The sequence below is a fragment of the Mytilus edulis genome, chromosome 7 (assembly GCF_963676685.1).
Source record: "Mytilus edulis chromosome 7, xbMytEdul2.2, whole genome shotgun sequence".
NCBI lineage: Eukaryota > Metazoa > Mollusca > Bivalvia > Mytilida > Mytilidae > Mytilus > Mytilus edulis.
In genome coordinates, this window is record NC_092350.1 from 83,891,963 (window position 1) to 83,919,263 (window position 27,301).

At 31.6% G+C, this 27,301-nt stretch overlaps 1 protein-coding gene and 1 long non-coding RNA gene across 2 annotated transcripts in view; one reads left to right on the forward strand and one right to left on the reverse strand.

The window, feature by feature from the left end:
* LOC139482701 (uncharacterized) overlaps positions 1 to 27,301 on the forward strand; it is a 931,021-nt gene that overhangs the window by 587,592 nt on the left and 316,128 nt on the right. The window contains exon 3 of the long non-coding RNA XR_011654919.1: positions 2,889 to 2,948. This is a non-coding gene — a long non-coding RNA (uncharacterized lncRNA). The remainder of the gene's footprint in view (positions 1 to 2,888; positions 2,949 to 27,301) is intronic.
* Positions 1,030 to 26,586, reverse strand: LOC139482688 (uncharacterized). Its single transcript, XM_071266755.1, has 20 exons — positions 26,416 to 26,586; positions 24,344 to 24,574; positions 23,866 to 23,940; positions 22,818 to 22,928; positions 22,414 to 22,530; positions 21,220 to 21,374; positions 17,559 to 17,604; positions 16,233 to 16,463; positions 13,695 to 13,769; positions 12,500 to 12,604; positions 11,946 to 12,113; positions 10,476 to 10,559; positions 9,845 to 9,978; positions 8,597 to 8,642; positions 7,612 to 7,848; positions 6,787 to 6,861; positions 5,483 to 5,611; positions 4,539 to 4,730; positions 3,826 to 3,909; positions 1,030 to 2,410 (listed from the first exon to the last, which is right to left on the reverse strand). Exons 1-20 carry the CDS (start codon positions 26,485 to 26,487, stop codon positions 1,949 to 1,951), a joined length of 2,829 nt encoding a protein of 942 aa, XP_071122856.1. The 5' UTR covers positions 26,488 to 26,586; the 3' UTR covers positions 1,030 to 1,948.

Sequence of the window (27,301 nt, forward strand, 5' to 3'; positions counted from 1 at the left end):
GTAGCGCCTCTTCTTTCGGGGCATTAACCATCACTTAGAACGTTTAAGAAACATCAGGGTTTAATAATTTATTGCATTGTATTTGAGTATATATGATTGACAATAAAACAAACAGAAAAAGAAGAAAAACCAAAAAGATATAAGATCAACTTGGCCTGCGAGTACTTGAAGAAATTTATTTAAATTCTAAAAGTAATTAACAGAAAAATATTCAATAATTAAAACTTACCCATTTATAACATAACTTAAGTAAATGATATAAGATCAGTGAACCTTTCGACTATAGACATCTTTTTAAAAAATTAAATATGTCACATAAAGACCGTACGGTGATCTATAGGTGTTTTTTTCTGTCTCATTTGGTCTCTTGTCTATAGTTGTCAATTATACCACATCTTTTTTCTAAACACATCTATTTTCTTATTGTTTGTTGTAAAATCAAAAAATGATTTAAAAGCAATACATTCATATATTCTTATGCTATATGATTGTAATATTTTCGTAATATTTCGGAACTAATGACTATCGAATTTGTAACCCAGGAATATATATTACCTTACCTGTATTTGGCAAAGCGTTGTGGAATTGCAGCTCCTCAATGCCGTTCAACTCCTTTTTATAATATGACATTTTATTTTTTATGGTTCGAGCTTTACTGGCGTACTGAATTGTAATCGAGGTATGTATGACGAGTTTATTGGGCTAATTTGATCATAGTTTATTTTGTTTTTGTTTGTCTCGATTTGTCATGTAGCTCCTGTGTTTTTCAAAGGTTTTTCATATATTAGTAAAACTAGAAAAGCTCTTTAGATGCACGATATATATCGCTGTGAATTCGTTTGTTTTCGTGGTAACACATTTTCGTGGATTGAGGAAAAATGTATTACTGTGCATATTTGATTGCGTTGTTATGTAATGTGGTCTGTACATGTCAAACAAAAGAAAAAGTTCTCTTCGTTGATCATGTAAATTCATGGTTGGCCAATACATGCTTTAATAACCGATACCCTTCGAATCATTCGAGTTCATAAGTGTAATATTCATTTATTCAAGTAATATAAGGCACGCAGGTTTGTGAAATATAACCAATTACTGTGCATCTGATGTTTCCCTATACAAAAAGGAAAATATAAAAATCAACATTAACAGGAAGGGATACGCCAATCAAATAGAATTCAAGAGATTCAAATCATTAACACAATTTTTGAAGCCGGTAAACTGTTCACCAATAGAATATCAAGATCGTAGTCGTTCCCAGCCAATTAAAATTTTAAATTATTTTAACACTAAGAAGCAACTAGTCCGCAGACTTCTGGGAAAACAATAAGATCAATCGGTAGAATTGTATGCAGCAACAAATAATGTTAAAGTGATTATAAGCAAGCGGACCGTGTTGTGTTTACATTTTGTAATCCGAATACTTAAAAATAAATTGCGAATGCATGTACAAGTACAGTTATTTTCGCATAATCATATACTTTTACTTTGGTTTTTGCAAATTAGTGTAGGGTACGAGATTCTTGTTCAGTGTTTTTCGTTTCTCTTTTAGCAGCAAAACAAATTAACAGTTCATAACAATAAAATAATGAAAAAAAGACAACCAAAGCAAACAAAATAGTTTTTCAGAAACTGATTGAAACATGTATTACTGATGTTTAAAATAATATTTGGTTCACGACATGACCAGAAATTATTAATATTATTGTCTTAATCATGCAAAACAGTTACCTTTTTAAGAGTTTTTTCGCTTTATTCACACACACTATTGAGCGTTCTGTTAACAACTACATAAAACAAGCGTCGATTGGTGAGTGTTGAAGCGACAATAAAAATTACACGAAAGTTGTTTTTACTTCTACACAGATATAAATTCTACTGATTTATGTTCTATTATGAAAGAACATGTACATAATCAAAAGGAAACCTGATATTATTTGTTCAGTTTTTACTAGTTCGATGTGTCAGTCGCATCTTCAATCGTGGTGTCCCTTGCTGTGGTATCTTTGTCAGCCACTGTTTCGACTTCCGCATCATCATTCAATTTTGTCCCAGAGAGTGTGTCCACTTGCATATTTTCCCCTGCAGCTTTATTTTTGTCTGCAATTTCCATCGATTTTACAGGTTGTAATTCAATTTTGTCTTCATGTTTTTCCTGAATAATTGTACTTTCTTTCTTTTGTAAATCAAATGCTCCTCTTGACTTCGATTTCTTGATTTGTGATATTTTTTCTGGTTTATCCTTTTGTATTTTCTTGTTTTCGGATTTATTTGCTTCATCCCCAATGGATTGTTCTAGCATGTGTTTCTCGTTTTCTCTTATGATTTCTTTCTTGTCGTCACCAGCTTTTAAACCCAGAGGTAATTTCTTCAATCTTAGAACATCGAATACAGTCATTATAATGCAACACATCTGAAAAAATATATTCAAAAGTAGAGTTTTTGAGTTGTCAAATAACCCCGTGAAGTTATGTCAAAGCCAAGGTCAATATAATGAGTACAAAATGGCAAGTTTTCCTAAATTTATAGAAACTGTATATCATTGTCCATTCCTATATTGATCACAATTTTATTCTCCAAACTTGAAATTTAAATGGTTTACTAAAAATGATACACATTGATAAAATTCGATGTGTGGATTTAACCTGACAGTTACCAAACAACACAAAAACTCACATGATGTATTTTTATACATGTGATATGTGTTGTTTACATAATTGGTTATGTACGCTTTATTGTGTGTGTCTTTTGTTTCGGCACAGTATTGAATAGGGCTTAGAAGTTTTCAGCAGTTGCATTTTGAAAAATAGTTAACATTGTCATGTAAATCTTAATTTAGATTTATAATTGTGACGTTGTATGTTTGAATGCCAATTGAACAACTAATGAAGCCAATTTGTTTCATTGAACAAATAAAAATAACTTGAAGCACTTTTCGTTGTCTACCCGAGGTGTTACCTGTTCATAATGATGAAATTGAGAATGGAAATGGGTAATATGTCAAAGAGACAACAACCCGATCAAAGAGCAAATAATAGCCGTAAAATTTGAGACTATCGAACGTGTACCTTAACGTATTGTTGGTTGAATGGCAGGCACATGTACGCATTTTTTAAATTAACATGCCATTCAAACTATCTGAGTTGATCCTTATCGTCGCTGGGCTTCTAAAATGTCGTAAATTACAATTTTTTCAAGAATTTTTTTTCTCACAAACAGGCTTTGAAAATTTTGGCAAAATGCATGCTTCCAAAATGTCGTATGTGAACTTGAACATTTTTGTAAATAGCAGTGAAATAAAAACGTTGACATTTCTGGATTATCCAAGAACTTAAATTATTTTCACAGAAATAAAGAAATGTACAATTATTTTTTCCCAAAGCCATTCTACAACGATTTTCAAGTTTTCATACAACATTTTGGAAGCAAAATTTACAAACAACTGACTTTGGCAATTTTGTAATCTGTCTTATTTCACACATTTTGATTGGTCTAACTGTATGCTATTTTGTGATACAAAAGATTTCCTCCCGCCCAGACCATTGGTGTCAAAAAGTATTTTTAGCCAAAAAAGTCATATACGACATTTTAGAAGCCCAGCGACGTTATGTAGAAACTGACATTTACTGTAGTTTTAAGCTAAATTACAGTTTCTTTCAGAATAATTTAGTATATTGACTACCAATGTAGGGAGAGCTTCCAAATGATTTTGTTCATTGGAATAATTTCTTGATATATCATGTCAAGTCCAAATCAAACCATTAAATATTTTAGAGAACTTTTGATCACATCACCTGACTTAAAGATGTCTGTTGATTCTATACACACCTCTGCTAAAATGGTGATCGCCATGAACACAAAGAAGATGATGCTGTATGTCTTCAATCGTTTTTCAACTGCATCATCACATGACTGAAAGATATATTATTCTTCTTTTAATTTTTTTATATACCTTGATGTTGCGGACACTGATCATGTGGAACAAATTGTTCAATAAATATTAATAAAAGAAGTACCAGAAATTGTGTTGTGACTCATATCGAATTCTATTTTTTTCAAAATAATTTTATCCTTTGATTTAGAATATACACTTCACAAATTTTATTGAAAGAGTTTGTATAAACTCATATTTGCATATGCAATTATTGAGAACCTCCGCTACATTGAAGATTTTTAAATTATAAAGGAATTTAGACAAAAAGCTATTAAATTAAGAAGTAGAATTTTACTTGATTATTATTATTAACACCATAATGTTTATTACATCGTGTGAAGTACAACCCCGTCTGCTTCATTATTTTTAAATTCTTGTTAAATAAATTTTATATTTTAAAAACACAACAAAAAACCCTCAGCACAAAATTTCAATTAGATTCATTATAAATCGTGAGATACTAATTTTCATGAAGTTAACTGGGTATAGGTCAACAACGAATTAAAATGATCAGGCTTTTGCAATTAATCAATAATCAACGAAAATGCATTTTTTTCACTCCATTCACGAAAAATGTGTCCCTCACAAATGAGTCCCCAGTACTAACCTGTGAGTAAAAGTATCCGTCTAGCATAGATGATGTACAATTGCTATCTGTCCTAGTGGAGTACGGGAATACATCGGACTGAGATATACAACACTGTACTGGAATCCGATTACCAGATCTGTCTCCTGACGAGTACCACTTGGTGGAGGTAAACGATGATTCTATCAATGGTCCTACTCCACAGCATTCTGCCTATAAGTGCAATATTAAAGATAAAAAGTTATCAAAGGTACCAAGATTATATTTTAAGACGCCAGACGCGCGTTTCTTCTTCATAAGGCTCATCACTGACGCTCACATCAAAATAGTAATAAAGCCAAACAAGACGAAAATTGAAGAGCATTGAGCGGTGAGAACCCACAACTCCAAAAAGTTGTGCCAAATACGATTAAGGTAATCCTTAATTTTTCGGAAAATTCTTAGTTTTGTAAACAGAAAATTAAAAAAAAAATGACCATATAATTGATATTCATGTCAACAACGAAGTGCTGACTACTGGGCTGGTGATACCCTCGAGAATAATATGTACGAATTAACTGTATTGCTCACAATATTCTTACGATTGCTTTAAACCACTATTTTTCGCGAGCAGTTTATTTTAACGATTTTCACGAGTAGAAAAATAAAGCAAATATAAATCGTCACGAAAGTTTTAAACTTTGATCTTTCCTTACATAACTACTTTTAGTGAATTTGAAAATCGAGAAATATAATTGCCGAATAGTAGGCTAGACACTACTAACAGATAAATAAATATTTGCGATATGGATATAACATGGAAATTGCATTCAAAAATATTTCTATAACTAGAACATTGAATAACTAAATTACACCAGGTGTCTATGTTACGCTTGTTTAATCATTATTAAACTTTTAGATTATTGATTACAAACAAATATTTTCTATGTGTCTAAAGTTTTTAATGTCTCTTCGATAAGTCATACCTGTACAAAAAGAGTGTTCCAAGATAGTGATAATGACGTGTCATATGTTGCTGAATTCTGAGAGTACTGATAGCCTCCATCTTGACTAACAAATTGTGCCATTAGTTCATTTTCTAGCTCTGATGAAACCTTTGGTTAAATTCAAATATTACAATGATGAATACAATTTCTCTATAATTTATTATTATATATCACTACAGTACATATCATATCAGGAATTTTTTGTGGAGTTTTTGTTGCTCCATGTTTAGTTTGTTTTGCTGTCTTTAATGTGTATTGTTAATGGTTGTTTGTACGTTTAAATTTTATATTTGTACTTCAAAAATGTTATCTATAAAATAAAATCTCAAGACTCCAAATGAGAATTGTATACACTTATACGGCTAGACAAATATTTTATCCGTTACATATTGAAATATTATCGTGATTTACTGTTCAACTCGGTTTGTTTATATGTCAAATTCATATGGTTTGATTTGAGTGCAATTTAAGACTCTACAGTAGGCAAGTAATAAGTAATAAGCCTAGTATCTTTCATTTATTTTAAAAACATTGTTGGGAACTGTTTCGTGTCCGATTTTATCACCTGCTATCACTATTGTGTTGATATGAAAATATAATTGATGTCATTTATCGTATTGTTAAACTAATATGTGGCAGGCATAACCTGTAAATGGGGACGAAGTCTTTATGAATTATTTTTTTGTTACTTAAATATTTGTTAAAAAAAAGAAACGGAAATACTGTAACGTTTCCGATTTTGGTTCTGTTGTTAGGGATTTTAGTTGTGACGTTATTCAAGTAATGACGTCATATGCAATGTAAACAAAGAAATGCTATCATCAGGTAACCTTTTTTCATATCAAGGAATTATTAAAAATGAAATTGGTATTGCGTTCCTTCCTATTTTATACTAGACTGATAAATATATGTTTTACTCAAAGTTTCATACAAACGAGACCGGAAAAGAAAGTACATTGTAGATTTCTGCGCAGACGCGGGAATTCAAAACATGACATCCGAAAAATTGAACGATTTTGAGTTCATTAGTACAATGAAAATTTCCGATTGTTTCTTCTTTTTTTTTTATTGATTTTTCTACTGTTATTAGGGACTTCGTCCCCATATAAAACTATGTTTTTTTTTCTAAAAAAAGACTTTCACTATTATAAGTTGAGTAGACATATGAGGAAGTTCGTTTGCTTTGTTTCAATAACGTTATAAACACATAGTAAAATGATGCAAGATTTACGTCTCTTTAAAAGACATTATCAATACATATATCATCTTATTTGTCAACTTACTCCTGCCAAGAACTTTCCCCATAATCCTATTTGTACAATGTTGGCAACTACAACAGCACTCAATAACCCAGCAGTCTATAAATTCAAAATGGTATAATAAACATAATACGAATGACAAAAAAGAAATGAAGCGTTCATCATTATACTGTTGTGATTTTGGGCTTTAAAACTTTATAATTAATGCTATATACACGTATTAATTATATATAGTGTTTGCTTGTTCATACATGTCATTCGTAGACTTTAATATTGCTAACTGATTATGAATTTTCCGTTTTGAGTTCCTCGGAGGTTTTGTATTTTTTGGTTATAATATAACTAAATTTTTACCTTTAATTATACAACCTGCAGTTTTAACAGTTTATTAGTTGCTTATTTTTATAAGTTTTGTTTTTTAAAAGTATATATTGAGGGAAAGCAAACCACCAATTGTAGAAAACGAATACAAGTTTTTGCAAGCAATTAATCAAATTAACGGTACCAATTTTCTTGCATTTTTTATATATTGAACAAAATCCCAATTTGATAGATATCTAGTAAACTTAAGAACAATCCATTATATCATGATCGAAATCCATAATTTGTCATGAAATTTATTTTGATTGAGCCATTAGAATAGCAATCAATACTCTAAGTTTGGCGTCTTACGTTTTATCGATTTTTATAATAAGAGTTTATCATGAACAGGACATTCATTTCCTTAATAGATAGGGTATATTTTCTGTAAAGGTAGCCTATACAAGACACGTCAATGCTTTTAATCTCAATGAATCTGAAATAACGATCAAACATTATTTCATAGCATTCAAAATTTAAAGAGCTTACCACAATATTCAGGACTGATTTCCATTTCTGTACGGCCATAACGACGATGGAAAATATAACAACTGCTATTGATACAGATGAAAAGGTGACAGTCACAATGGAAAATATGTTGATGGCTCTTGAGAAGGTATGGTCGGTAACGTTTAGTCTTGAGAATATGTCTTCTATATCTGAGTTTCCAAACACTTTGTCGTATCTTATATTGATGGCTAGACACAGCACCACAATGCTACATATCTACAATATAAAACAGAAGTATTTTGGCGAAAAATAACAAAGACTTGTAAAAAACATGAGAATTTATTTTTTTTAAAATAGTAACTTGATACATGGATTAATTCACACACACACAAACAAATGTGTACCGTTCTTGGAATGTTTGTATTTGTATAAAATCAACTCAGTTATTTCACTTGTATGAATATTTGGAGGCTCATTCAAGTGCTAATGTATGGCCATGAAACGCAATCACCGGTATAAGGATGTTAATCCAACATCAGTGAAAAAACGCGAACCAAACTCAATGCAAAACAAAAACTAATGTACAGTGTTTTTGTTATTGTTAAATTTGTTTATCGAGTTTTTATTTTGTTGCATTCATGAGGACATAGTCAAGCTAGATCTTAAAGTTGTCTGCTTTATGGAAGGAGTAGAGGTTGCATGTAAAGACATTATGAATAAAGACATAATCAGATGGCAATGTCAATCTTTTGGTGGTACAAATGGTTAATATGTTATGAGTGCCAATGAAACAACTCTCCATCCAAGTAACAATTTATAAAAGTAAACCGTTATAGGTCAAGGTACAACCTTCAATTATGCGTTCAAAATATACCTTTTGTAATGTTTATATCAATCTTCTTTCCTATAAAATCTAGGAATATAGATAAATGACAAAATTGGAACCATCAATGAGACAGTAATCAAAATAATTGCTATAATAAATCTTAAAATTAAACAGCGTGATCAAATAACATATACTCACAAATATAGTTCCCAGAGATATAAAGCGAACCAACGTTAATTTAGACCTATAATGTAAGTAAAGTGGATTTTTTAAGTAATTTGCTGCAACCTTAAATTGCAGTTGTACAATGTACAATGTATTGTGTAAAATCCACTTGTATCTTTAATTAGGTTGTTAAACATTATAACAAAAAAGATTTTGTTTAACAGATATTTTAGTTTGATAATTGTATTTCTGAACCTGTCACTACGAAAACTGACGATGTAGTGTTCTAGTAAAAAAAAGTTTATTTTTATCGGTTATCATACCGTAGTTATAACTATAACTGTCTCGTTACCTTTGTTAGTGGAGTGTAATTTCATTTATATATTTTTTTTTTGTAATCAGAAATATCTCAATTATGTAAAGCTAGGGTCCTTGCCTTGCTATGGCTAAATTTAGTTTGTCCTTTTTTTTTCCAAGGTTTGGATAATCAAATATTTTGGCCTCGGGAATCACTGGAGAGACGTCATTGTCCAATTCTTCATCTGATTGAGGATAACTGTTCAGTATTTTTATGATTATTCATTTTACAGTTATTTCTATTCATACTGTCTGATTGGTTTTGTTTTGTTTTTTTCTGGCGTAAGAGGGATGTGATCCGATTTTTGATCACCTATATATAGATAAAGAACTATTCAGTGTGAATAACAGCTGCAGCTTGTTTATGAAACCCACAGTGAAATAGCAAAATGGAACAAACATCAATTGTCTAAACATTTTTACGATTTTTTTGGGTTTGTTTTTTTTACATGCCTGACAATATAATAATGGTACGAAGTTATTTATATGCTTCCTGTTTTACGGAATTAAGAGTTAAGAATATACATAACATGCCTAATTTGGCATATACAACTATGATACAACTAATTTTGTTCAAGAATTTGACCTACAGAATAAGACTATTTACCGGATTTGTAATAAAAATAGGCAACACGGCGGGTGCCACATGAGGGGCAGAATATGCGTACCCTTCCGGAGAACCTGAGATCACCCCAAGTTTTTGGTAGGGTTTGTGTTGCTTACTCTTTAGTATTCTATGTTGTGTCTTCTGTACTATTATTTGTCTGTCTGGTGTTTTTTATTTTTAGCCTTGGTGTTCATGGTGTTGTCAGTTTATTTTTAATCTATGAGTTCGACTGTCCCTTTAGTATCTTTCGACCCTCTTCTATAATGCACCATATATTTGAACATACTAAAATAGCATTTACGTATTTGTTCAATTACCTTTTCCAGTTACTTAAAAAGAAGGATTTGATTTCGCCGAAGATTTTTCTAAATAAAATCGATTTTGTATGCATTTGTTCTCCTTTCGACTTTATATCTGAATACTCCTTGTTAACAAACAGGCATCCAACGATCTAAGGAAAATAAATATATGTCACTATGTTACTTTGTAAAATAAATCTTCAAATGGAAACATAAAGTAAAAATTTATTTGCTTGAAAAGTAATTTAATTGTAGCATGATTGTGTAAACTTGTTGCATACTTGAAGCTCAAGTACAAACTTTTGATAAAAATGATGTTTTGTCCCCATTCATTGTGTTTTTCACTCAATATAACTGGATTGAAAACGATGACAATTATTTCTATTGAATTTGAATATAAGTTATATAAAAACATAATATATAGAGGCAAAAGATATTGAAAATCAATTTGTCATTTCGAAATTTTTCGTTGTTCGCTGTACGTAATTGGGCTTGTTCAATGTTGAATGCCGTATGCTAAATTTTATGTCAGGTTGTTTTTGGCGCATCATTTGTATTTACTTTTACGTGTGTTTAAAATATATTAATGTACATCGTTTGGGACCAACACAACCATGCAAATTATACTACATATATAAGAATCAAATACCTCTAAAACAATTTGCAGCAACACAATCGCAAGAAACCACCCAACAAACATCTCAGTCTTGTCCAAGATTACTTCTGCACATGTCTGAAAGATGCAAATTACTGTAAATTCAGAAATTATTGCGATGTTTTTATTATTCCGAAAAATGCGACAGGGTTGTAATCGGAATAATTTAATATCGCACTTTGAATTTTTTTTATTAATTAAACAGCATTTTTCTCAATATCGCAAAATTTTAAAATGCATTTGAGTCTAAAACGAAAAAATTGCAATAATTGATACAGGCAATAATTCCTGAATTTAATATAAATAAGTTCAAATTTGCTTTTATCAGAACAGTTTTTGTATATTTACTAGTTTTCCTTTTCCATTTTCAATTTCAATTTTATTGTATTGTATTTCTTTTAAAAACAATATATTCGTTATATTCATATTCTGTTACTGCAGTGGTATTGCAGGTTTTTTTTAGCAAATATTTAGCAAAACAATCAGCTATTGCTACATGTAGTAGCAAGCACGCGTATCAATATGACTTATGCATTGTATGTATTATTTCCTTTATTGTCATGCTAATCTGTGGCAGGATAGTGCAGGTCACTTCTACCATATACAAATAGATACTTCAAACCAACTAACTTTCGCGAGATATTTTTTTTCCCGTCTTTCACCGGGAAAAAATTAAAATGCATATTAATCGTCGCGAATATTTAAAAATTAGATCTTCGCGTAGTTCAGACTATTTTCGGGAATCGCAAAAAATGAATCGATGCAAAGTTTTATAGAGAGACTTACATGCAAAAATAATTTGGTTGACAGAAAGCAAAGGTCGTGTTTGTGTACATTGAACATTGTTAAATTTTACTCAAAGACATGTTATAACTGCACAGTTTTATGCATGTGTTTTTTGTCTTTGTTTAGTCATCCAATATTTGTTTTTATAATGTGCATATATGTATAATATAGTTGTTGTTTTTTCAAAAACAGGTTTTAAAAGGAAGTTTCAAAATTTTGTTTATTGTATTTTATCAAAACGGCAAACAACGTTAGTGATCACATATATATGTTCATTCATGCTGCTGTTCTAGAAAAAATGACTGTTCTATTTAATTTTGTTAAACTGGTTTAGGGACGACATCAAAAGTTCAATGTAGGATAAAAAAAATAATTCACTGACACCCTGTCCCCACTTATAACTTAATTTTGGAAATATTTATTGACCAATAAGGATATATATAAAATCGATATCAATAAAACAAAACTTGCAGCAATTTTGACACCCCCCCCCCCTACCCACAAATTATTTGAATTAAATTTTTTATCCTACATTGATTTTTTTTATGTCGTCCCTTACTCATCTCATAATAAATGCATCTAATCTTCACTGCAACCTTTCTGTGAAGTGTGTAGCAGTAAGGTTATAGTACACAGTTTAATGCATTCAATTTAGTAGCAAGTGTTTTAAAGGCTTACATCTGTTTTGTAGCCACCACATCCACCAAAATAATTAAAAATTCCACTGTAGGAGTTTGTATTGGGATCTTCTTTGTCTAGTATTCTGGGATGAGCATTTTTACAACAGAACTGTATTCCCTGAGTCGTATGTGTTTCGGAGTAATAATTGACACCACAACACTGCAGCTGAAATCATATTGATTAAAAAAATTATATCATGTAGTAACGACTTTTCTGTGACCTCCTTTTTTATTGATTACATATGTGTTTGTATTTAAACAGGATTTAGCTACAACCCTTACTAGTACTCAATGTACCATATATGTCAATAGATTTTCGCTTAGCAATTGTATTTTGGTATGTATTTAATTTCTTTTATTATTAATGATTGATACCTTTGTAGTTTTGGATTTTAATTGAATCACCGTATAACAATGCATTTAAAAACTACAAAAGTATTGATGATGTTAGCTTATTTTAATAGTTTTTTCATTCATATGACAATTAATAAATAATTCTGTCTTTTAAATGTTCATAATAACAAAGTTAATGCCTGTAAACTAATATCTTACTGTCATGATCATGTCATTCCACTTTCCCGTGATTTCATTCCCGTTGCCTCCATAAAAATATCCTAGTTGTTGTAACCATAACTGAAATTTCATATTATCGTTGATCTGCAAAGGAAGTTATGGTACATTTGAAGAATAGATTTTACAAGAATATGACTATGTTTCTGTGTATGTTTCAATGCTTGTTGTTCTTGTTTTAAATATTTGCTGATAACATATACTAACAATTTAATATAATAATTTTGAAATCATAAAAGGTTTCGCCGTGACTGTCTTGATAGGGCTGCAATGGATGCATCAATGTTTAAGAAACAATCATATACTAACCTCAAAAACGTATTGCAAGGGATGACTCTTTGATAAAGTTCAACTTTACACAAAATTAACTAAAATTTTAAAATACAAGACTAACATAGGTCAGAGTCTCCGAATTTGGAAAAGGCCAAAAACTGCAGCGGGGATCAACGTCTTTTGTTAGATCTCAACCCTCCCTTATACCTTTAGTCAATGTAGAATAAAATACACACAGTACTTCGCACAGTAAAACGTAGTGCAAGATTAAAATAAAACAACATTCCGCTGAATTCCATTAATGCTTTATATTAATTTCAAAACATCACGTAATACAAATGCAAGCTCCGGATTTGTTTGTTGCGTAAATCATCCAAATTCGGACACTCATGATAAAATTTGAATATCACGGGCCAGGACATGAGTAAATTTCCAACAAATCTATGGTTCCATGGATCATTATTGGGCCGGATTTGTAACTTAATAGCCATCTGGAGTATTTAGATAAAAAATTTAAACTTAAAAAGTTGTATTCTAAGGCTTTAATACTAACTGAAAAAAAATCCAGGATAAAAGTGCGTGAAAGGTTTCAGTGATTCGTAAAAATACGATGATAAATTGTATATGCAGGTGCTAAAAGCCATGAAAAAAGGCTCAAAATATTCCATGACGTGCTGATGAGAAAATTCAAATCCTCGACACAAAGAAATGAGGGCCTTAATATAAATCATGATCAAAATGTTAAAACAATAATGAATCATAATAAGCAGGATGAAATGAAGACATTTTGCATTAAAAAGTATTAATTTGATGTTAATTTATATTATTGTTTTCTTGGTGTAATATACTCGTAGGGCAACGTTGTTAATTCCGTTAATCTACTTTTTATTTTATTTTTTCTTACCTCTTCAATGAAAACTATCCATATAACAACTGCAACTACTCTTGGTACATGTAATGTAAAAGACAGAACAGAGCTCTGCAAAGAAAATATGGGATAAGTGATATAATTCGGAGAAAAGATGTTTTATTTCACTGAGTGAATTTAATTGTCCAGTCCAGAACCTAACATCTCAAGGTAAGCTTGAGCCATTAAAAGTGAAAGAAAAACTCACAAATGATCATGCACATTTTTGTTTACATCTGCAGATAGATCTACAAATGAATCTATATTATTTTAACAAATGAACGCCATCAATAAGCTTATCATAAATACATTTACCAAGATTAGAATTTTGTATTTGCGACAGACGTCGACAAAAGACTCTTAAATGACGTTTGAATCAACAAAAGTGTTTTTTAATCACGCCAAATAAGTCGATGTAGAAGAACATTGAAAACCAAATGTTTGTCAAAGGCAAAATTATGTTAAAATTGTTTTCACCAATTCCTTAGTATTATGCTGATGAAAATAATAGTTGAAAAAAGTGCACTTTGAGAACTTTTATTTTGAATAAAAAGCATAGATACAGGCTATCAAACATAACAAGAAAGGTAATGAAATTAAAGAAATATTTTCAATGTTTCTTTTTAGAAAGACCATAATTAGAATTTTTTTCGTTTAGGATTTACTTCCAATTGTACATAAATTGAGTACAAAGCAAGGGAAGACATAATATTGTAAACATACATGTATTAGAGTTGTACAGGAAATACATCAATGGACCTGGGTTTCAAATATATATATATATATATATATAGCGGGACGGCTGCAGTGCAGGCGATTTGGTGTCACGATATCACAGTAGCATGGGTTATAATCCCGGCGAGGGAAGAACCAAAAATTTGCGAAAGCAAATTTACAGATCTAACATTGACGAGTTGTATATACATTATGCATGTTATGTACACAGCCATGTATCACCATCATTGATGGCGATCCGATGGATACATCTGTTGTCGAGTTGTCACTGACTCAGACGTACTTATAAATATAATAATTTTCTGTGACTGTATATTACATTAATTTGTAGGATCCTTTACTATAGATAATTTAGCTGATCTGTAACAATAACATCTTCATGCCTTAATTATCATGTACTGTAGTACGCCGCTAGATTAAAACTGACGAGGAAAGGTAACACACGGCCAGCAAAAGCTCTTTTTTTGAGAGCCCAGGTGGTCGTGTGGTCTAGCGGGACGGCTGCAGTGCAGGCGATTTGGTGTGACGATATCACAGTAGCATGGGTTCGAATCCCGGCGAGGGAAGAACCAAAAATTTGCGAAAGCAAATTTACAGATTTAACATTGTTGGGTTGATGTTTAGACGAGTTATATATACATTATGTACACAGCCATGTATCACCATCATTGATGGCGATCCGATGGATACATCTGTTGTAGAGTTGTCACTGACTCAGACGTATATATATATATATATATATATAAGTACGTCTGAGTCAGTGACAACTCTACAACAGATATATCCATCGGATCGCCATCAATGATGGTGATACATGGCTGTGTACATAATGTATATATATATATACATATATATACAACTCGTCTAAACATCAACCCAACAATGTTAGATCTGTAAATTTGCTTTCGCAAATTTTTGGTTCTTCCCTCGCCGGGATTTGAACCCATGCTACTGTGATATCGTGACACCAAATCGCCTGCACTGCAGCCGTCCCGCTAGACCACACGACCACCTGGGCTCTCATAAAAAGAGCTTTCGCTGGACGTGTGTTACCTTTCCTCGTCAGTTTTAATCTAGCGGCGTACTACAGTACATGATATATAAGGCATGAAGATGTTATTGTTTATATATCATGTACTGTAGTACGCCGCTAGATTAAAACTGACGAGGAAAGGTAACACACGGCCAGCGAAAGCTCTTTTTATGAGAGCCCAGGTGGTCGTGTGGTCTAGCGGGACGGCTGCAGTGCAGGCGATTTGGTGTCACGATATCACAGTAGCATGGGTTCGAATCCCGGCGAGGGAAGAACCAAAAATTTGCGAAAGCAAATTTACAGATCTAACATTGTTGGGTTGATGTTTAGACGAGTTGTATATACATTATGTACACATCCATGTATCACCATCATTGATGGCGATCCGATGGATACATCTGTTGTAGAGTTGTCACTGACTCAGACGTACTTATATACATATATATATATATATCAGATTTTTTATCAGCGGTTTTGAACGTACATTGTATGTATATTTCAAGACAATCAGTTTAGTTGGAACATCAACCAACGATACGAAAAAGACAAAATCTGAAAGTGTTAATGCATTACACTTGTAAAAACGCGGTTTTGAATGGTGTCAACATTTTTGGGCGGTTTTTAACTGGAGTGGTCTATTTTCTATAATTATATCAAGACTTTAATAAAACGTTTGGAGTTATGTGACATTTATAGTTAGTATTTAAGGTGCCACAACTCGTAAGATTTGTCAATCCGTCTCAAGTATCTCTTTATCATTTACAAACCGTAATAAGAAAGCGTTTCGATTTTCTCGATGATCCCAATAAGCCAAGTACTGCCACCAACGAAGTACATATTCCAATTACAACCGATGCTGCAGCTAGACCGACAAGTATGTCATAGAAATAGTAATGGTAAAACTGCATCTTGTAAAATATATGTCTAAGAGAGCCATCACTAATAAATACATCTCCTATTAGTGTTAATCCTAGTCCAAGAAGCCCAAGACCTGCTACCTAAAATATATGAACTTAGTTTAGATTAAATGTTGGGGACAAGGTTTATCGTCAGCAAACTAATGTATCCTCGCCACATTATGTATGTGCCTGTTCCAAGTCATGATCCTTTGATTCAGTGCTTGTCATTTGTTACTGTATAACATATTTATTTTTCGTTCATTGTTTGGTACATCAATCTGGCTGGGTTTTTTTTCTTCTTTTTTTTTAACTGTTTTACATTTGTCATTTCGGGGCATTATAGCTAGATATACGATATTGGTTTTGTTCATTGTTAATGGCTGTAGGGTGACCATCTGTTGTTAACTTCTATGCAATGTTGTCTCTGGTGGAGAGTTATTTCATTGGCAGTTAAACATTTGTTTTAATTTTTATTATGTTAGTGAGCGTAGAACTAAAGTGGATTTTGCTCTTTTCTTTTCTATTTTTTTTTTCTTTTTGTATCTATTGCATCGTTAAAATGGCACACTAATTCAAGTCTCTGATATGTTCCTAGATTTAATGAAAGATTCGTCATACACACCGACGCATTTGGATTATAGAAAGCTATGACACGTGGTGAAAAAATATTTATCAAGTAAAAAAACTGTTATATCATCAACATTTCTACTACAAATGTTGAACTTTATGAGAAACTTGAAAACTATGGCATCATTTTTGGTAATGGTAAATCAAGAAAAGCACTCCAAGCGTTTTATCGCGTTGTTTTCATTTTTACAAGTTTGCCTCGTTACCACTGTTAGTGCACTGTAAGTCATCTTGATTACCTTCAGCTTAAACATCAGTACTTCGATTTTGACAACGTTTTTAATAAACCTGCTTTTAAAAATGTCGGTTTAAAGAAAATAGGGTTTCAACTCCCTCAAGCAAACTTGTCCGCAAATCGATTATGCTATTTTGTTTATGACCTTTTTAGCTATAGCGCTCTTCAACTGTGTCGGTTCTTATTCATCCTTGGCTTTCAATATTTGATTTGATAATTCCTAGTAAAGGTCAATCTTAATACGTGCTGCGGCCGAAGACAATTGCTAACGTGTAAATTTCATTTCTAAATGAAACCTAGATCGTAAATGGACCATTACTACTATTACTTACAAGTGAGCTTATTTTAAGTATGACTGATGCAAATCTAACTTTTGACCTGCAAAGAAAATAATGTTCATCGATAAAATTTATTTTACAGCACCTAGTGTGCATTTCGACAATTCGAGCTCTTCATTGATGTTATTAACATGGTAAAATACTACTGTGAATTCATTTATTTTTTCTCGGTATCAATTTTCGTGAAAACTTACAACTTAGAGGATATTACATTTATGTCAGGTCAGTCATTCGTTTAACATTTTATTTCGTGGTTCAACTGAAGCAACAAAATCCACGACAAATGGTATCTATCGAATTATAATAAATCCTAAGCCAGTTGAAATATCATTAACACTAACAGTCTTTTTTTTTTCTTAATCTGAAGTGTGTCCAATTGTCAAACTATACCTTTCTTAATCTAAAGTGGGTCCAATTGTCATATTATGCCTTTCTTAATCTAAAGTGTGTCCACTTGTCAAACTATGCCTTTCTTAATCTAGAGTGGGTTCAATTGCCAAACTATGCCTTTTCTAATCTGAAGTGTGTCCAATTGTCAAACTATACCTTTCTTAATCTAAAGTGGGTCCAATTGTCAAATTATGCCTTTCTTAATCTAAAGTGTGTCCACTTGTCAAACTATGCCTTTCTTAATCTAGAGTGGGTTCAATTGTCAAACTATGCCTTTTCTAATCTGAAGTGTGTCCAATTGTCAATTTATACCTTTTTTAATCTAAAGTGTGTCCAATTGTCAAACTATACCTTTTTTTATTCTAAAGTGTGTCCAATTGTCAAACTATACCTTTCTTAATCAAGAGTCGGTCCAATTGTCAAACTATACCTTTCTTAATTTAAAGTGTGTCCAATTGTCAAACTATACCTTTTTTTATATAAAGTGTGTCCAATTGTCAAATTATACCTTTCTTAATCTAAAGTGTGTCCATTTGTCAAACTATGCCTGTCTTAATCTGAAATGTGTCCAATTGTCAAACTATACCTTTTTTAATCTACAGTGTGTCCAATTGTCAAACTATACCTTTCTTAATCTAAAGTGTGTCCATTTGTCAAACCATACCTTTTTTAATCTACAGTGTGTCCAATTGTCAAACTATACCTTTCTGAGTCTAAAGTGTGTCCATTTGTCAAACTATACCTTTTTTAATCTAAAGTGTGTCCAATTGTCAAACTATACATTTCTGAATCTAAAGTGTGTCCATTTGTCAAACTATACCTTTCTGAATCTCAAGTGGGTCCATTTGTCAAACTATACCTTTTTTAATCTAAAGTGTGTCCACTTGTCAAACTATGCCTTTCTTAATCTAAAGAACCCCAAGGGTGACTGGGGTATAGAAATATTGTTACTTGGTCCTCTCCTGACCGGCAGTAAAACGCTTGCTGAAGTGGGGCGTCCGTTTGGCTGTGCGGGATGTATTAAGTTCGCAGTCACGTCCGTCAGAAGGGGACGTTAAATCCGATGCCTCGTGTAAAGAGAGTGCCACGCTCTTTGCACGTTAAGAACCCTTGCAACAACTCTTTGAGGGGTCGTAGGTGGCCTGGTGCAGGGCCAAACTTCTGTCCCTATCCAATATACCCTCATTTTCCAGTGGCAGTCCAAATTTCCCCGACCATCATCCCAGATGTCCTCTATCGTATCAACCTACCTATTGTATTTATTGTGAACTTGTTTTCGTCCTGAATATGCATGGAATATATGCCACTGGACGTTAAACAACCAACAATCAATCAATCAATCTTAATCTAAAGTGTGTCCACTTGTCAAACTATGACTTTCTTAATCTAAAGTATGTCCACTTGTCAAACTATGCCTTTCTTAATCTAAAGTGTGTCCACTTGTCAAACTATGCCTTTCTTAATCTAAAGTGTGTCCACTTGTCAAACTATGCCTTTCTTAATCTAAAGTGTGTCCAATTGTCAAACTATACCTTTCTGAATCTACAGTGTGTCCATTTGTCAAACTATACCTTTCTGAATCTAAAGTGTGTCCATTTGTCAAGCTATACCTTTTTTAATCTAAAGTGTGTCCACTTGTCAAACTATGCCTTTCTTAATCTAAAGTATGTCCACTTGTCAAACTATGCCTTTCTTTATCTAAAGTGTGTCCATTTTTCAAACTATGCCTTTCTTAATCTAAAGTGTCCGCTTGTCAAACTATGCCTTTCTTAATCTAAAGTGTGTCCAATTGTCAAACTATACCTTTCTGAATCTAAAATGTGTCCAATTGTCAAACTATACCTTTTTTAATCTACAGTGTGTCCAATTGTCAAACTATACCTTTCTGAATCTAAAGTGTGTCCATTTGTCGAACTATACCTTTTTTAATCTAATGTGTGTCCAATTGTCAAACTATACCTTTCTGAATCTAAAGTGTGTCCAATTGTCAAACTAAACCTTTTTTAATCAACAGTGTGTCCAATTGTCAAACTATACCTTTTTGAATCTAAAGTGTGTCCTTTTGTCAAATTATACCTTTCTTAACTTAAAGTGTGTCCATTTGTCAAACTATGCCTTTCTTAATCTAAAGTGTGTCCAATTGTCAAACTATACCTTTTTTAATCTACAGTGTGTCCAATTGTCAAACTATACCTTTCTGAATCTAAAGTGTGTCCTTTTGTCAAATTATACCTTTCTTAATTTAAAGTGTGTCCATTTGTCAAACTATACCTTTTTTAATCTAAAGTGTGTCCAATTGTCAAACTATGCCTTTTTTAATCTAGAGTGGGTCCAATTGTCAATCTATACCTTTCTTAATCTAGAGTGGGTTCAATTGTCAAACTAAACCTTTACAGTTTTAAGTGTTGTTGAATACAAATATACGTTGTGTCGTCTTTTTGGAAAATAATTATGGAAATGTTTACCTTTTTGTATATAAATAAAGGCAACAGTAGTATACCGCTGTTCAAAACTCATAAATCCATGGACAAAAAACAAAATCGGGGTAACAAAAAAAACCGAGGGAAACGCATTAAATATAAGAGGAGAACAACGACACAACACTAAAATGTAACACACACAGAAACGGACCAAGCATCAGACAAAATCCCACGAGAATAACAAATATAACATCAAAACCAAATATATCAAGATATAACTTTTACAGTTTTTCTACAAAAGTGAATACCTCAGTAAATAGGATAATTAAAATGAAACCTGTGTATAAGCCAAAGTCCTTAGATGCATCATTACACCATACACCCTGTGCCATTACACCATTGACGTTTTACACATTACACCATAATGCAATTTAATTTCAAAGAAAGCGTACGACTACAAAATTATGTGTTATTTAAAAAAGCGAATTTCGATTATAATATTGTAAAATCATGTATAAAATTAAAAATCAGTTCTTATGAATATTTTGCATAGTTTTAAATGTCGTACACCATTAAATCGCACCATTTCTGGTTGCACGTTACACCATTACACCATTCCCCTTACATCATACACCATAGCACCATACACCATAGCACCATACATCATAGCACCATACACCTTCTACCATTGCACTATATACCATACACCATTACACCATACATGGTTTTTTTTTGGGGGGGGGGGAGTTAACACCATCCAAATAATTTCCTGTTGCTCTTAACTACTTTAATTACTATAAAAACCCGACAAATATTTTGCCAAATGAAATAATACTATATTTTACCTGCTCCAATTATCCTTTATGAAGATGATCAAATTTCGTAGGATACCATGCTTTAAACTAAGCAATAAGTAATACTTGTTCTCTGAAATGCTTGGTTTCTTTTCTTTGAATTCAAGTTTACGAAAGATATATTCAGCTGCAACTATTGAACAAATCTGTAAAAGTAATATTTCACTAACTAAAAACATCGTATTCAATTAATTTATGTTCCAACATCGTTGACTTCACATTATTTCATCTAAAAAAATACGTGTCAATTAATCTCCACACACCGATAACTTGAATGTAAGTTTATCTTAGACTCTTAAACATAGTTTACCTTATTAAATAATGTAAATAGGATCAAAAGATTGGATTAAAAGAAAGGTTAACTCGAAGGTAAATTCAGAAACACGCATACAATCCATAGCGTGTTGTGATAATTTTTCTATCAAATGTTCTTCATTATTTGACATTACTCCCTGCTAATTATATTGTTCTTTTCGATATTGGTCCGTATCGTTTCTATACTATTATAATTATACGTTTTTGTCTTTTGTTTTTTTATGATTGTTAATAGAGATTCAATGGATACCAAAGGGATAACAAACTAATAAGTCGAAAGCAAAATGATAATAAACTCTTCATAGATATTAGAATGATAAACGCAAATCGTTTTGTCTACAAGACTCATAAGTGACGCTCGAATTTAAGGAGTTAAAAAGGCAACCGAGTTGAAGATTATTAATAAGCCGCAATTTCGAAAGGTTTTCCTATGCTAAGACAATCCAATTATTGCCATGACACAATTAAATTATGAAAGACAAATATATAAACCACAACTCTGGAAACTAAAAAATCAACAACACGAACCTTATCAATACAATAAAAAAGGCAAGGGAATAATGAAAACTAAAAACTGACAACGCCATTTCAAAAAGTTAAACCCACCAAACATTTGAACAAAACCATTGAAAACAAAACAAATTGGAAACAAGAAATCCTACCATCACTGCATCGTGTTTTGTGAGGGCTGGAAGACATGCTCCTCTAGAAATTCCAATCGTTTTACTCACTGAAAAGTATTAATTGATCCTGTAAAATACTTTGATTATTATTAAGACTTCATCGCCAACTAAATCATTTAAAAAGTCACTTAAACATTGTATTTTTATAAACATAATCTACACAGCTTTACATTGTATTGATACATACCTGGCAAACCATACACGTCACAATTATCCCGATGTATATTTCTAAATAGCTGCTTAATTCTTGGACATATAAACTCCAGCAATAGTGTCTTTCCGGGCTGGAATTTTGACATCCAAGCTAAAGAATCGAAGAAAATCCTCAGTCAGGTTATTTGTGTGCTTATTGTTTATAGTTTCCATACTAATGTAATAAATCAAATTCAAAAAAGTGACCGACTATTTTGCGTAACTTAAGTCCAAGCATTAACCTCCTTTTTTGAGATTTCAAAGGTTGTAATTTTTTTTCTTGAATGAAAATTAAAACACGTTATTGTCACAATATTAAATAAACAAATTGTGGCATTCATTTTAACTACAAAATCTACCTGCTGAGGTGTCCCTAAGACTGTAAAATTAATGTCTCACCTTTGTTAAGAACTCAGGGAATGTTTCCACACGGTTCCAGTATGATAGGTAATTATTACCAGACTCGTAAGCTTTTGTGTAATCAAGTAATGTATTGTAGAGGTCAGTTTTCTGTTAATCGAAAAGAGAAAGTCAAATTATATTCGAATCAAAGTTCGTGCATTTGTGTTTCTTGTAAATAATCTTGATGTAAACATGAACAGAACCAGAACGTAAATTGTAAAGATGAAGATAACGTTATTGGTATTCGTAATGATTTATTACAGCATTTTCAATCAGTGATTTTAATTTAATTGTTTTTCTTCTCCCTCTTTTTTCTTTAAATTTGCTCAACATCAGAGACAACAAAAAAAACTTCAATTTAACTCCGCCACATTATGTATTTATGTGCTTGTCCCAAGTCTGCAATTCAGTGTATGTCGTTTGTTTATGTGTTACAAAAGGGTTTTTTGTTCATTTTCTTTTATATAAATAAGGCCGTTTGTTTTCACGTTTGAATTGTATAACATTGTCATTTTGGGGGCTTTTATAACTGACTATACGGTATGGGCTTTGCTCATTGTTGAAGCCGTACGGTGACCTATAGTTGTTTATTTCTGTGTCATTTAGGTCTCTTGTGGAGAGTTGTCTCATTGGCAATTATACCACATCTTCTTTTTTATATTCATCATGTCTGTTTCCTCAACTTTTTTTTTCTGATGTATTTTCATATATATGACATTTATATGGCATTGATATCTTCTCTCGTTTTGTTAAGTATATTTATAATGTGCGTAAGAACCTCATTTTTTTAAATATTCAATGTTTATACTGTTAATTTAGAAAATAATTACCAGGTTTTCATTATTGCAACTTGGTGAGCATCGCAAAAATTAGAGTTGACATTCTGATAACTGATCCAAATATGTATTCTCAAATTCTCAAAAATTAATCTACAATTTTTGTCAATTCTTCAAAACCCGCAATGAAAAATACAGGAAATAATTTCAAAATATTATTTTTGTTATGTCTTTTGAATTTGTTATTATTATCAATATGGACGAATTACCTTGTGATATATAATCGACAGAAGTGCTATATATATAATGTATACACAAATCAGGAAGGAACTCAGGACGACAGCCTAAAACAAATAAATTAATTGCTATTCATAAAAAAAAGCAAAGCTAAAATGTTTGAATGTTATTAAGGACATGATCTGTTTGTATGTTATTAAGAGCAGGACCTGTTTGCTCTTCCGATCAGTAGACCCAAGACCTGAAATAACTGTATCTTTTTCAAGGATAAAAAGTATACTTTTTTTCTAATATTTTTTTTTTTATATCTATATATTTCCCATAAGAGTCAATATTCGGCTTGCGCTGATTGAATATGGTTGTGATAAAAAATTCCTAAACTTATTCAAACCTGAACCGCTTATATTTTCAAATAAAAAATACAAATATTATATAGTAAAAGTCGGGCTTAAAATTAGCGCTATAAATGGGATGGAAATATTTCTTGTTTTTTTGTAGTTTTTCACTTACCACTGCTAACATTAGCTTCTCCCGTCTCAAAGCTCCATACAATCCAACAATGCCGGTTATGAGTTCTATCACAAAAACTCCAATGAGAGAAAATACAATTGATTTGATGGTTGTTCCTAAAGGCATCCCGGCTATTACTTCCAAGTCGATAATTTTGATAACCTCTTCATCTAAAATATCGTCTTTTACTTTGATATATATTGACATGAATATGAAACCAAAGGTCAGCGTCTGTAATGAAGAAGATTTTAAAAAAAAAGTCATTTATTTTCAAGAATCAAACGGATATGTTTTACATTTATGTTTTACTGCTAGTGCTAGAAAAAAAACTTGATCACTGATATATGATACATGCGTAAAACTAATGGTATTTCTAATGGAGTTAGATATGCTCTGACCTTTCATGGAAAACGAAATGCACCCGCCAATTTTATGGTTGATGTGTACGGTTGTGTATATTTGTCTGCTGAATGTTAATATTTAAAGTAAAATCATTTGATTGGATAAACCGTCCTACCAGACATTGTACAAAATTTAGGATGAGCATCATATTCCCCTTTAACAACCGGACTACTTATCAATGTATTTGTTTTAAAGTTGTCAATAAAAAAGCGGAAAAGAACAATGTTATCTAGATAAAAATGGTATGTTCACGTTCAAGGTATTTAACAGAGAAAGATGCCGATCAAGGTGTAACCGAAAATAATAAGTCGAAAAAACAGATATCATACTCATATACTACGAATGATAAGAAGTTCTCTACGAATTACCACAAGTCAAGTACACCTTTAAAAATGTCAAGCATTCGCTTATATCCCAAATAATAAAGATATTTCAACAATATATACAATAAAGAGGTGACTGAAAAAAATGTGTAAGTGTTACAAAAAATGATTTATCAATCAATAAAGGGGTGACTGGATATTTATACCGATATTTCAAAGTGTTACAACGTCATGTTATACCCATCACATAAATCAGGTCTGGCTACGAAAATATTTAACGGAAGAGTTATAACTTTCAAGTATTGGTTCAAATAAGCTTAGATCAGTAGTGGTAATGGTTCAGATATACAAATGCATGATACAAATTGCTCTGCGTATGACATTTAGATGTCAACAAATCAAGATTTAGATATAGGTCGTTTATGTCTGCTGAAAATCAATATTTAGGGAAATCGTGTTCCAAAGAATTATCCTGTCATACATGTTTATCTAGGTTCAAATCACATGTCTTGTAACATAGATTTAATAACTGCACTTATTGTTTAACATTTAAATAATACAATAAAAAAACACAACTGAAAGAAAATATCTATATATCTCGAATAAAAATTAACAAATGGGTTCATTTAATAGTCCGATTATGTCATTGTTGATTAATGAATAAAACAATATTAAGACAAATACGACGTACATCAATATAGATATCTGATAAGGTAGTTGGATATTGCGAATGAAAAAGGGGGAATAAATTTGATGAACTACATAATTATGTGGATAAACAAAAAAAAAGGACAGAATGACAAAATATAGCCAAACAATAAGAAAATTTTCCTACATACATTCATCACAATATGAATGCTATAAGAGCACGGGGAAAACTCTCTGTGAAGAGATGAGATGTATGAGGAATATAAAAGCGCATGAGACATGGATCCATTTGAGACAAAATAACATGGATGGAATAAGCAACTATAGGTCACAGAACGGGCTTTAACAGTTATCTGTGTGCAAAAAATCCGGTTTGGTTTGTTTATTATTATTTTAAAGTTTCTTTAAAATTTGAATGTTTTGCAGATATAATGAAACCGCAATTCATTTTGATTTCTTTATTTGTGTCCCAATTTAAAAGATCCTTTGTAATATATAAATAATAACATATTGTACATTTTTCATAGATTAATACAAGTTATCAATGATTCCAGGCCTATATTTCGTCAGACGCGAGTTTCGTCAACGTCTTATCCGTGTCAGAGACGCTCAAATAAAAATAGATTAAAAGTTCAAATAAGTACGAATTTAAAGTCCATTGAGGACCTAATATTATGAAACATGTGCAAGTTAACTTACCCTTGTAATCAAAGAGGCGGTCAGAATAATATTCGCTGAAACAGTAATACGACTTCCATTTATTTTCGCCATTTTAAAAATTATTTGTTGATAGTAACAGTTGTACGGTTGTCCATTTAAAGATCTTGAGACATTTTCGTGGTATTTGCTCTAGACAAAAAAATCTATTTTTAAACAACATTTAAAGAGATGATATGTTAGAATAGTATGGTATGCACTTACCTTCATAGTACATGGTAATTCATTGTGCATGTTAACAAAAGAAACAATACACTATTATAATAATTGATTTCCGCGAATCTTTAACTTAATAACATGAATTCAAAAGTTAGAGTACACATCTTATATAAATATGATAGTAAAACATTATGTATAGTTTTAACTTGATCTATAAGTATGTTTTGTATATATATATATATCGGCAGTATCTTTTATGTAATGTATAGTTCATAAGTTTTATAAATGATTTGCCCCTACAGGAGAGCTTGTCGTACATATAATATATATATCATATAAAATACATTATCGTTGGTTTTTTTTAGTATATATTTATGTTTTCCTTTAAATGTTTGTACATATAGATATAAAAAGAAATCGTACAATGTTATCTCACATCCTTTGTGTATCTAGTTCAACAGTTATAGCAAAACACACTTAGATGGGGTTGGACATTCAATTGATGTGTAACATATTTTTTTTTTCGTTCATTTTTTGTACCTCAATTAGGCCGTTAGTTTTCTAGTTTGAATCGCTTTACCTTTGTCATTTCGGGACTTTTTAAAGCTGAATATGCGGTATGGGCATTGCTCATTTTTGAAAGCCGTACGGAGATCTATATTTGTTAAATTCTGTGTTGTTTGGCCCCTTCATGTAAGTAATCTTGATG

Bases quoted from the DNA above. Each gene is read 5' to 3' on its own strand.
- LOC139482688 (XM_071266755.1), bottom strand. From the start codon at position 26,487: ATGGCGAAAATAAATGGAAGTCGTATTACTGTTTCAGCGAATATTATT. The intron at 24,575-26,415 runs GTAAGTTAACTT...TCTTCATTACAG, and splicing joins CCGCCTCTTTGATTACAAGG to ACGCTGACCTTTGGTTTCAT. The intron at 8,643-9,844 runs GTAATTGAACAA...CTTACATTATAG, and splicing joins TTTTTAAGTAACTGGAAAAG to GTCTAAATTAACGTTGGTTC.